At 42.8% G+C, this 12,786-nt stretch overlaps 1 protein-coding gene across 2 annotated transcripts in view; it reads right to left on the bottom strand.

The window, feature by feature from the left end:
* The window catches only part of MAP3K15 (mitogen-activated protein kinase kinase kinase 15), a 116,122-nt gene that overhangs the window by 83,088 nt on the left and 20,248 nt on the right, over positions 1–12,786 (bottom strand). The window contains exon 4 of one of the 2 annotated variants that reach the window (XM_084844049.1): positions 3,482–3,559. The exons of the other annotated variant lie outside the window; for it this stretch is intronic. Coding sequence (XP_084700175.1) covers positions 3,482–3,559 — 78 coding nt within the window. The remainder of the gene's footprint in view (positions 1–3,481; positions 3,560–12,786) is intronic. 2 annotated transcript variants of the gene reach the window in all.

The raw sequence follows: 12,786 nt of genomic DNA, 5'->3' as shown, positions 1-12,786 counted from the left end.
TTTCAGTTGGTTCAAATACAGTAGCTGTATTGCTACTTGGGCCTGTGGAACATCTCTAACGAGTCTTAAAAACAATTGCACTGGCTCTCTGTCCGTTTCTGAATAACTTCAGAGTTCTGTTGTTAACCTTTAAGAGTCATAAATAACTTTGGAGCAGCGTAACAGGAACCACTGTGGAAGGAAGGGGCTGCCCGGTACCACTATTGCCTTAATTTGGGCCTCAAAAGCAGGGGCCAAGGCACCCATTGTTGTCCTCCTCTGTGCCTGAGCTCTCTCCTCCTGCCCTCAGCTCTTTCTATACTGCCAGAGGACTCTGGGATGATCCACTCTGGGCTGGCTAGTTTGGGAACAGCTGGCTACAAGTTGCTATAGGCTTGACAGGACCGCTAGCCCCTGACCACCCCTACCCACGCATCCAGGCTTTCTGGCAGGAGAGGAAGCGTTTCCATTGCCGTGGCAATAGAACCATGACTCCCTGACACTTTTATCTCCCCTGCTAGCTCTGGCTTGGCCTCTCCTGCTGCGGCAACCAGGATATTCTTGCTTCAGCAGGCACTGGCAGTCATGAGGTCAGGCTCCTCCCTGATTATCAGACCAGACTGGGATGCTGTCATCTGGACCCTGACAACTGCTTTCTCCCACATGAACCTGCCTGGTTGTTACAATTTTACTCTAAGGTTCTTCTTGTTGTTGTTGTTCAGTCGTTCAGTCGTGTCCGACTCTTCGTGACCCCATGGACCATAGCACGCCAGGCCTTCCTGTCCTGCACTCTCTCCCGGAGCGTGCTCAAGTTCATATTCATTGCATCCGTGATGCTATCTAGCCATCTCATCCTCTGCCGTCCCCTTCTCCTTTTGCCTTCAGTCTTTCCCAGCATCAGGGTCTTTTCCAGGGAGTTTTCTCTTCGCATTAGGTGGCCAAAATATTGGAGCTTCAGCTTCATTATCTGTCCTTCCAATGAGCACTCAGGGTTGATTTCCTTTAGGATGGACTGATTTGACCTCCTTGCAGTCCAGGGGACTCGTAAGAGTCTTCTCCAGCACCACAGTTCGAAAGCATCAATTCTTCGGCGCTCAGCCTTCCTTATAGTCCAGCTCTCACAGCCATACATTACTACTGGGAAAACCATAGCTTTGATTAGACGGACCTTTGTCGGCAAGGTGATGTCTCTGCTTCTTACTATGCTGTCTAGGTTTGCCATAGCTTTCCTCCCAAGGAGCAAGCGTCTTTTAATTTCATGGCTACAGTCACCGTCTGCGGTGATCTTGGAGCCCAAGAAAGTAAAATCTGTCACTGCTTCCATTTCTTCCCCTTCTATATGCCAGGAAGTGATGGGGCCAGATGCCATGATCTTCGTTTTTTTAATGTTGAGTTTCAAACCAGCTTTTGCACTCTCCTCTTTCACCCTCAACAAGAGGCTCTTGAGATCCTCTTCGCTTTCTGCCATTAGGGTGGTATCGTCTGCATATCGGAGGTTGTTGATAATTCTCCCAGCAATCTTAATTCCGACCTCTGATTCATCCAACCCGGCATTTCTCATGAAGGTTCTTCTTATGGTCCCCTATATATGGATCTAAGGCAAGTTATGACCCAAAACAGGGCCTTCTGAGAGATGACACCCCACTTTGAAAATGTACTTCCCAGGACTGCTCACCGGGTGCCAACCTTGAGGTCTTTTTGGCACAAGGTGGAGAACTTTTTATTCACCAAGTTGTTTTAGTTTTTTCTGTTTTGGGTTTGTGTTCTTAGCCCAGCATGATAGTGGGTCTGTTTTAAATTTTATTTTATGTTGCTCTAATATTTTATTGTACCTTAAATTTTTGTGATTTGCTTTGAGAGCCCTTAGGCTAAAGAGTGGGGTTTAAAGTTCGGATTGGAGATACAGTCTATGAAAATTTTAATCACATATTGTTACTATAAAAATAGCACTAGCTAGCACAGCCTTCCCCAATCTCATGCCCTCCAGACGTGTTGGAGTACAAATCTTATTGTCCCCAGCCAGCCACCTGGGGGACACCAGGTCAGGGAAAGCTGAGCTAGCATATCTTACTATGTTCACATTTATTTTGCACGATTTAGGTGGGGGTTGCCTTCACTTTTAGCTGACAAAGCTCTTGTAGTGACTAAAAAAATAAACAAAACAAAAAAACCCCAATAACAACTTATAAAACAATAAAAGCAGAGCAGTTAATTACAATTAAAAGCAGCATTATAGCACTAAAAACAGCATTAAAAGACCAAGGTGAATAACCTGGTGCCAAAAGGGAACTAAAGAAAATAAAGATGGTGCTAGGTGATCCTCACTGGGAAGGGAGTTCCATAAACAAGGTGCTACAACTTGAAAGGCCTCATCTCTGTTCGCTAACCACCTTACTTCAGTTAATGGGGATGGAGTAGGAAACTGGGCCTGAGGCCATAGCTAGGCAAGGTCATGCAGGAGAAGGCAGTTGTTTATATACTCTGGTCCTAAGCCTAAAAGCCTTCATCCTAAGTAAAGCAAAGAAAGTGTACAGAAGGTAAAGCTTTCAGGTCTTTTTCACACTCAACAGGAAATATCTACAATTCAAGCATAAAGAAACACTTCACTATTTAAACAATCATGTTCAAATGTGGAGGGGTGTGTGTGGAGGCAGGAGATTGTGTAACTATAAAAGGAGAAAACTAAAGGTACCTAATTCAGCTTTCATACGGAACATTGTTGAGTCAAAGGCTACCCACTGTATTAACATAAAGATATAAATTTTTAAAAACTGCTCAGCAAAGGCAAGGCAGGCACCATTCATTAGAAATAACTGCAAAGGACAGAGAAACACCATTCATTAAAATGACTTGCAGAGTTACCAAATACATTGCCTATGGGAGCATGCTCAAGACTTCAATTTATTGGTAGTGTTAAAGACCAAGGAATGTTTCGATACCAGGTAAAAACATGATTGGTTTCATTTTTTAAAAAAGCCACAACTATTATGTGGTCACCTAAGTGTCTTATTTACAATGAAGATATATTTTAGCAGTCTGCATATATCAGTATTTCCCACTAAATCAAAAATATGACAACTTAGGTGCCTTATGTTACACTGATAGCATAGGGGACACTGCAGCGCAGGTCCTTCCCAGTAAGATGGACGGTGGCTCTTCTCCCCCATGTCAGCTGGGGAAACTGGGACAATACTAGTAGGGTGGCCATTTATGATTTGCCAAAGAAGAGGAAATGCATCACCAAAAATGGACAAAAGAGGAAGCAGCATCACGGTGGGCTCCTCCCATTTCACCCAGGGTTTCTCATGATACCTACCAGCACTGTAAGACGTGGGCATAGATGTAAGGTAAATAATACTGACTACTCCAAGGCTACACACCATTTTAAAACAAAGAGAACTTGAAATATACACACAAGAAAGCTTTCAAAAGCATGTGACAGGAAGAAGTATATAGCATCACTTATAAAACATAAAGTGGAATACAAAAAAACGATACATACTTTTCCCATCATACCACCACTGTGGTATTCTGGAGGTACTTGTACTCGTAGAAAAGCTTTGTGGTTGGCAACTCCAGCCTACTCCAAATTGTAATGGGGCATTATGGGAAAATGAAGATCATAGAGGTATGCATATTTTAAAGAAAAAACACACAAAACAGAAAGAAAATTATTAAAAAGAGAGAAACTGTGAAATATGAGTACAAGAATCAAGCAGCAAGTACACAGATGAAATAAAAAATATTCATGTATTTATAATGAAACTGCAGACACACTCATTAGGAAGCCAAGGATCAAATGTATTGTTACAACTTCACTATGCTTGCATTGGTATGCTTACAAGCTTAATGTTAAGGAAACTTAAAGTGTACCTAGAGAGAGGAACCAATTAATATTCTCATACTAACGCCATGATAAATTCACAAGCTGAAACTAGCCTACCGTGAGTAAACACTTGTTCATCTTCTGGCACAAAAGATGGCACAACAGATGCATTTGTCAGCTAAAATTCACAATTGTGATCAATCTAACAACCAAATAAATGAAGATAAACCACTGTGTCTTGAGGTGCTACCAGGAGCAAAGATGCAAAGAAGCAGGCAACTACTTTCACGCACCAAAGGGGCCCCCTGTCAGGGCTCAGCTTCAGCACTGCAGTGGGCCTTGTAGGTTATAGCTAAGATTTGATTAGAAGTAGCCTGGAAGGGCTTGGGCCTATTCTGCCTCTGAAATGTCAGAACTGGTGTGAGCTTATCACTGTCAGGGTTCTCAAAGCACAGCCAGGGGGAGTCACATACCTCCCTGTCCACTTGCTGGTCTGTAGGGGTGCACGAAAGCCACTTACCTGGTCTCGCAGCTTTTCGCGGTGGGGGGGAGGCGTTTCGCTGCTCTCCCCCCGAAGTTCAGGCCGGGGGGGGAGGCTTCCCGCCTTGCCCGGCCGAAATTCAGGCCAGGGAGGAGGCTTCCCGCCTCGCCGAAATTCAGGCCGGGGAGGAGGCGCCTCGCCCGCGAAATAAAAAGTTTAAAAAAAAAAACCGCCCCCGTGATAGGCTACGTGACGATTAACGTAGCCTATCACGGCTAGATCTGCAAAGTCAGCTGTGATAGGCTACGTAAATCGTCACGTAGCCTATCACGGGTGACTTTAAAAAAAAAAAAAGCACGTACGCAAATGGCGGCCCCCACAGGGAGCCGCCATTCGCGTTCCTTATTTGGTTGCTGTAGTCTACGTAAATCTTTACGTAGACTACGGCGAAAATAAGGGCAACGCAAATAGCGTTGCCCTTATTTTCGCCGTAGTCTACGTAATCTTTACATAGACTACAGCGACCAAATAAGGAACGCGAATGGCGGCTCCCTATGGGGGCCGCCATTAGCCGTACGTGGTTTTTTTTTTAAGTCACCCGTGATAGGCTACGTGACGATTTACGTAGCCTATCACGGCTGACTTTGCAAATCTAGCCGTGATAGGCTACGTTAATCGTCATGTAGCCTATCACGGGGGCGGTTTTTTTTTTTTTAGTTTTATTGGAATGGCGGCGGTGGCAGCCGGTCGAAAGATCGGCTGCCGCCCCCGCCCCTGACGAAGGACCCGACGAACCGCTGCCGGGAGAGACATTCGGGAAAGATAAGTCCCGTCCCGGGGGGGGGGGGTGCGGAGAATTTCTCCCCGAAACTTCTTCGGGGGGGCCGAACACGTTGGCGCTCGGCCCCCCGAAGTTTCGGGGAGAAATTCTCCACCAACCCTACTGGTCTGGCCTTGGCAGGGAGGCTGGAAGCTATCTGTGACGACCTGACAGAGGTGGGGTGGGGTTTGCAGAAAGGTTGCCCAGGTTGAAGCGTCAGTGCTGGACGGCTGAGCAGTTATGCCCTGTTTAGACAGGGGCCTTGCTGAAAGGCTAAAGGCGCTTGACTATCAAGGGATCCGGAGGGTGTGTCTTACAGTCACACCTTCCCTTTTAAGCTGATGCAAAGGCAAAGAGCCTTTATTAGGAACATCTCATGTTCATTGACTGAAGCCTTCTCTGTTTGGATCCATCATCGTCTGGACTTTTGAAGGCACACTGCACATGGACTGGAGCTTTGGATTGTTAAGGACTTGCCATGAAAAGTACTGTGAGGCTTTTCATAGACTTAAACTGTCATCGTTGTTGATTGTGCATGTCTGTTTGTCGTCAGCACAGCATACTGGAAGGCTGGGGTTGATCTATAACTTTTGGACTTTCCTCTGCCTGGACTCATGCAGTGTGGAGTTACCAATGTGAAAGCGGTGCCACGAAACTCCCTGCGTGTCTGGGTTTACCCTTCCTTTGATCTTGATAGGCCTTGACCATGTAGCCTGGAGTTATCAACAAAAGATTCAAAGTTGGACTCTCTATGCTATGTTTTGTTTAGGCCCTTCAAGAAGTTATCCCTTGATTGCCTGATGGGTTCATCCCAGGAATCATTCCCTTTCCATGTTCAGGGTTGGAACCCTGTGAAAGGATTGCCTTGGTTAGGTATCCAGGAATCCAAAGTCCCTTCCCTTGTGTTCATAACCACGGAGACTGACAACTGGGAAACCACGTCGATGAGGATCTCAGTCAAAGTAGTAGTGTTTAGCTTTGGACTTTTCTGGAATTACATAGAGCCTATAGCTACTGACCCTCAGCTACAGTCAGGGCCAGAAATATTGGAACAAGGATAATTGTTTTGGCAGTTGGCCTCTGTACACCACCACATTGAAGTTGAATGGAAACACACCCAGATGGGAGCGAAGTCAGGACTTCCAGCTGTAATTCAAGGGGTTCGACAAAAGTGGGGCACTAACTATTCCGGAAGTACAGCCAGTGGCATATCCCCCCCCCCCCCGCCATCGTTGGTGGCTCATAAGTAATGGAACAAACCAACATCATTCCAAACTTAAGGATCACCTTTAATACCTGGATGAAAATCCTTTGCAGTCAATGACTGCCTGAAGTCAGGAACCCATGGACATGACCAAATGCTGAGTTTCCTCCTTCCAGATGCTTTGCCAGGCCTTTACTGCAGCTGCTTGTCAGCCATTTGTTCCATTACTTATGAGCCACCAACGATGTGTGTGTGTGTATGCCACTGGCTGTCCTTCCTGAATGGTTAGTGCCCCACTTTTGTTGAACCCCTTGAATTACAGCTGAAAGTCCTGACTTTACTCCCATCTGTGTGTGTTTCCTTTCAACTTCAATATGGTGGTGTACAGAGGCCAACTGCCAAAACAGTTATCCTTGTTCCAATATTTCTGGCCCTGACTGTATATGATTTCTGAAGAGTGTGACCATTAAGCTTTTGCCATGGGATTTCCTGCAATAAAGAAATCTCACTGATTTGGGTGTCCTGTGTCGAGATTGCCTGAGTGTGTACACCGGGGGGATCGGGAAATCTGATGCCTCTGGACTTCTCTTGTGTAACAAGACACACCCTCCTCCTGGCTGCATGTCAAACAAAACTTTTGTGCCCCTAAATGTGCTCTTTGGATCCTGGCCAGTGTATATTTTTCCGAGCTTTATTCATGACTTCTTACACCTTAAAAAACATACTAGAGCATGTTAATAGATACAAACACACACACACACGCATACACACACACACGCATACACACACACATCTCAGGAAGATTTGTTAATAGGTGTAAGATCGTATATGTAAGATCACGTATAAAATACTTCCATCCACTACACCATTTATTTCTGCCGGGAAGAAAAGCTGTGAACACTGAAAATTTATCAGCAGTAAATTAGTACAATCCACAGAATCACCTTAGGTTATTACCCTGTGTTTAAACATATGAGTCGCACTCCAAGAGTTTGCACATGTTGCAATAAATATACAGCAGATTGGTATAGCCTGTCATGAGTTTACAAAATAATCCAGGCCCTATCCCAACATGGACTTCATTATTTAGGATACATTATCTTTATTCAAATTTAGTACCTTATGAAAACCAATAGAGAATCTGGAGTGATGTAGTGGATAACAATGTCTAGTATATGGAAGCCTCCATAGATGGGGGGGTCCAAATAATTTTATTTATATGGACCACTATATATCAGGTCTTGCATATATCAGAGATTGTTACAACTTGAACAAATTTGTACAATTTGTTTTATATAACTTTTAATTTCATATTGTTATGACTTACAGTTGCACAATAATACCACCGCCACCACATTCCAGCAATTGTTACACCTTGCATGACTTCAAATTCTCATGTATTTCTGGCCCCAATTTTTCCTAAACAAGTTTCACATTTTCCAGAATGTTTCAGTGGGTACTCCTATCTCTAAAGCAGGGGTGGGCAACTTGTGGCCCTCCAGATGATTTGGCCTACAACTCCCATCAATCCTGGTCAGCATAGCCAATGGTGAAGGATTTGGGGAGTTGTAGGCCCAAACATCTGAAGTTACCCATCCCTGCTATAAAGGATATTAGAAAGAGATTGTTATAGTCATGGTACTACAGCTTACAGTCATGTTTCCTTAACTGTCGAACTGACCAACTATATCTCATTAATCTTGTTGAAAACAGTCAATCCTACAAATCAGACATTTAAATAAAAAGTTAGGCTAGATACCATTCTTCCTACCATAGAAACTGGCAAGAACACCAGATAAATGATCACAGACCTAGTGACGGATATAACTAAGCAATATAAGCACAATTTCATTCTTATAAATTATATAATGTGGCACACATTTATATCCTGAGGAAAAAAAATAACACATACTACTTACCCTGGGGAAGGTAACAGCAACCCACCCCAGTATTCTTGCCATGAAAACTAAATGGATCAGTACAACCAGAGATATGTCGGTATACCATCAGAAGATGGGACTCCCAGGTCAGAAGATGGTCAAAATGCTACCGGGAAGGAACAGAGGATAAATTCAACTGGCCCCAGATGTGATGATGCAGCTAGCTCAAAGCTGAAAGGACGGCTAGCGGCTGACGGTGCTGGTGATAAACAACGACTCTGATGTTCTAAAGATCAACACACCACAGGACCCTGGAATGTAAGATCTATGAGCCAAGGCAAATTGGATGTGGTTATTGGAGAGATGTCAAGATTAAATATAGACATTTTGGGTGTCGGTGAACTGAAATGGACTGGAATGGGCCACTTCACATCAGATGACCACCAGATCTATTACTGTGGGCAAGAGGACCACAGAAGAAATGGAGTAGCCTTCATAATTAATAATACAGTGGCTAAAGCAGTGCTTGGATACAATCCAAAAAATGATAGAATGATCTCAATTCGAATTCAGGTTAAACCATTTAACATCACAGTGATCCAAATATACGCCCCAACCACAGATGCTGAAGAAGCAGAAGCAGATTAGTTCTATGAGGATCTGCAGCACTTACTGGATAATACGCCAAAAAGAGATGTTATTTTCATTACAGGAGACTGGAATGCTAGGGTAGGTTGTCAAACGACACCTGGAATTACAGGCAAGCATGGTCTGCGAGAACAAAATGAAGCGGGACATAGGCTGATAGAATTTTGCCAAGACAACTCACTGTGCATAACAAACACTCTCTTCCAACAACCTAAAAGACAACTTTATACATGGACTTCACCAGACGGTCAACACCGAAATCAGATTGACTACATCCTTTGTAGCCACAGGTGGCGGACATCTATGCAGTCAGTAAAAACAAGACCTGCAGCTAACTGTAGTTGAGATCACGAACTTCTTACTGCACAATTTAGAATCAGACTAAAGAGAATAGGGAAGACCCACAGATCAGTTAGATATGAGCTCACGAATATTCCTAGTGAATATGCAATGGAGGTGAAAAATAGATTTAAGGGACTAGATTTAGTAGATAGGGTCCCGGAAGAACTATGGACAGAAGTTTGCAACATTGTTCACGAGGCGGCAACAAAAAACGTCCCAAAGAAAAAGAAAGCCAAGAAGGCAAGATGGCTGTCTGCTGAGACACTGGAAGCAGCCCCAGAAAGGAAAGCAAAAGGCAACAGTGATAGGGGGAGATATGCCCAATTAAATGCAAAATTCCAGAGGTTAGCCAGAAGAGATAAGGAATTATTTTTAAACAAGCAATGTGCGGAAGTGGAATAAGATAATAGAATAGGAAGGACAGGAGACCTCTTCCAGAAAATTAGAAACATCGGAGGTAAAGTCCAGGCAAAAATGGGTATGATCAAAAACAAAGATGGCAAGGACCTAACAGAAGCAGAAGAGAGCAAGAAAAGGTGGCAAGAATATACGGAAGATCTGTATAGGAAGGATAATAATATCGGGGATAGATTTGACTCTGTGGTCACTGAGTTAGAGCCAGACATCCTGAAGAGTGAGGTTGAATGGGCCTTAAGAAGCATTGCTAATAACAAGGCAGCAGGAGACAACAGTATCCCAGCTGAACTGTTTACAATCTTGCAAGATGATGCTGTCAAGTTGATGCATGCCATATGCCAGCAAATTTGGAAAACACAAGAATGGCTGCCAGACTGGAAAAAATCAACTTATATCCCCATACCAAAAAAGGGAAACACTAAAGAATGTTCAAACTATCGAACAGTGGCACTTATTTCACATGCCAGTAAGGTAATGCTCAAGATCTTGCAAGGTAGACTCCAGCAATTCATGGAACAAGAATTGCCAGATGGACAAGCTGGGTTTAGAAAAGGCAGAGGAACCAGAGACCAAATTGCCAATATCTGCTGGATAATGGAGAAAGCCAGGGAGTTTCAGAAAAACATCTATTTCTGTTTTACTGACTATTCTAAAGCCTTTAACTGTGTGGATCATAACAAATTGTGGCAAGTTCTTGGTGGTATGGGGATACCAAGTCATCTTGTCTGCCTCCTGAGGAATCTGTATAACAACCAAGTAGCAACGCTAAGAACAGACCACGGAACAACGGACTGGTTTAAGATTGGGAAAGGAGTACGGCAGGGTTGTACAACGCCCTACCTATTCAACCTGTATGCAGAACACATCATGCGACCTGCTGGGTTTGATGAAGCCAAGGCTGGAGTTAAAATCGCTGGAAGAAACATTAACCATCTCCGATATGCAGATGATACCACTTTGATGGCTGAAAGCGAGGAGGAGCTCAGGAACCTCATGACAAAGGTGAAAGAAGAAAGTGCAAAAGCTGGGTTGCAGTTAAACCTCAAAAAAACCTAGATTATGGCAACCAGCTTGATTGAGAACTGGCAAATAGAGGGAGAAAACGTGGAGGCAGTGACAGACTTTGTCTTTCTAGGCACAAAGATTACTGCAGACTCTGACTGCAGCCAGGAAATCAGAAGATGTTTACTTCTTGGGAGGAGAGCAATGACAAATCTTGATAAAATAGTTAAGAGAGAGACATCACACTGACAACAAAGGTCTGCATAGTTCAAGCAATGGTATTCCTCAAAGTAACCTATGGCTGCGACCATAAGGAAGGCTGGGCGAAGGAAGATAAATGCTTTTGAACTGTGGTGTTGGAGGAAAATTCTGAGAGTGCCTTGGACTGCAAGAAGATCAAACCAGTCCATACTCCAGGAAATAAAGCCAGACTGCTCACTTGAGGGAAGGATATTAAAGGCAAAACTGAAGTACTTTGGCCACATCATGAGAAGACAGGATACCCTGGAGAAGATGCTGATGCTAGGGAAAGTGGAAGGCAAAAGGAAGAGGGGCCGACCAAGGGCAAGATGGATGGATGATATTCTGGAGGTGACGGACTTGATCTTGGGGGAACTGGGGGTGGCGACGGCCGACAGGAAGCTCTGGAGTGGGCTGGTCCATGAAGTCACGAAGAGTCGGAAGCAACTGAATGAATAAACAACAACTTAGTATACATTTCTATAAAAAATCTCCTGTGTCTAGTAGAAGGAAGCATCTGTAAATTGTGCATCCCTCAGAAAACATGTAACTTGTATTTTATACATCTGGTATGATTTTATACATCAAACAAATGAAATAGCTTAAACTGTTAACCAGATCAATATTACCAGTACTGTACCATTTATTATTTATGATAAACATGTTTCATTTGGAACTACTAATGAAACACAGTGATACACAGGGTAGTATAGGTGACAGGTTCTGGTCCTAAGGATTTAGTTTTCTATGTTTTTTTCTAATTGGTGGAATTATGCTAGCACTTTCTTGAAAATCTACTTTGCACAGAATGAACTATGGTTCTCTTGATCTGATATGTACTCTTCATTACCACTGGCCTTTGGGTGCAATCTGAAAGCTCTGGGGCATATTAACCACCTTCTTTTATAAACAGGTTATGAAGGTATTAAATATGTTATATACCCTATCAAAAAATTAATGAATAAACGTCATGGAAAATGATCCGAAGAGTATGACAGCACAAATGTGCAGTGTTACTTAATTCCACTTTTAAAAAAAACACCAGATTGCTTGTCTTACTGGAACTCCACTAGCTAAATCAACTTCTATGCTATCACATGACAAGAACATAACTATGTATGCAAATTCCAGATTAAACGTTATATATGCTTCACAGTTCATTAATTTAATTGCAATTGTGCTGTTGGCCAAAAAGATACACAAAGCGTTCCATTAATCAGACCTCAGATGAAAGAGTTTTCTATTTATGTTTAATCAAGTTGACACAGGTAGAGGACAAGCCCCCACCCCCAGATAAACAGGATATTCCATTATAGTTTTATTGCTGCCCATTCTAAATACCACAACAGAAAGACACAAATGGCCAAAGAATAATTTAATCTAGTCCATCTTGGTTTAGGAAAATGGCAACACATTCTGTTGATCCTCTTGACTGTGCTTTGGGTTTCTTGTAAGATTAATTCTGAAAAAACATGGTAGGATAGTTTTTATTTTTAAAAAATATTTATTATTTATTAATATTATTTTAAAGGCTTGGATAAATTATTCATGCCTTGCCCCAACAAGCACTAATGCAAACTTTAAATTTCAACGTGCAGTCCAGCAACTTAGGTTTATGTAGTAATTAGAAGTTAGGAAGTCCAATACAATCTGCCATAAAGAATATATTAGAAATACATTTTACATATTATGCTGGCTCCTCAGAAATCCACAAGACTGAATATTTGTAATTTATTTTATAGATAAGTACTTTGACAGGGTCGGTGGAGTTCTGCATATACTATCACTGACTGAAATTGGAAGTCAGAGTTCAACTCTCTAAGGAGCTTCAATCCCATAAAGGGGCATAGAAAACTGTGACCTTTAATTACATGCAAGGCCAATTCTGATATGGGAACTGAACTCCAGGATGTAATCAGCAGTTCATAATTTATGATTTAGGACCCT

This window comes from Heloderma suspectum, chromosome 3, assembly GCF_057233095.1.
Source record: "Heloderma suspectum isolate Gila_16-S chromosome 3, 16-S_ref, whole genome shotgun sequence".
Lineage (NCBI taxonomy): Eukaryota > Metazoa > Chordata > Lepidosauria > Squamata > Helodermatidae > Heloderma > Heloderma suspectum.
The sequence above is the reverse complement of the archived record's forward strand: the minus strand, read 5'-3'. Positions and strand labels throughout refer to the sequence as shown.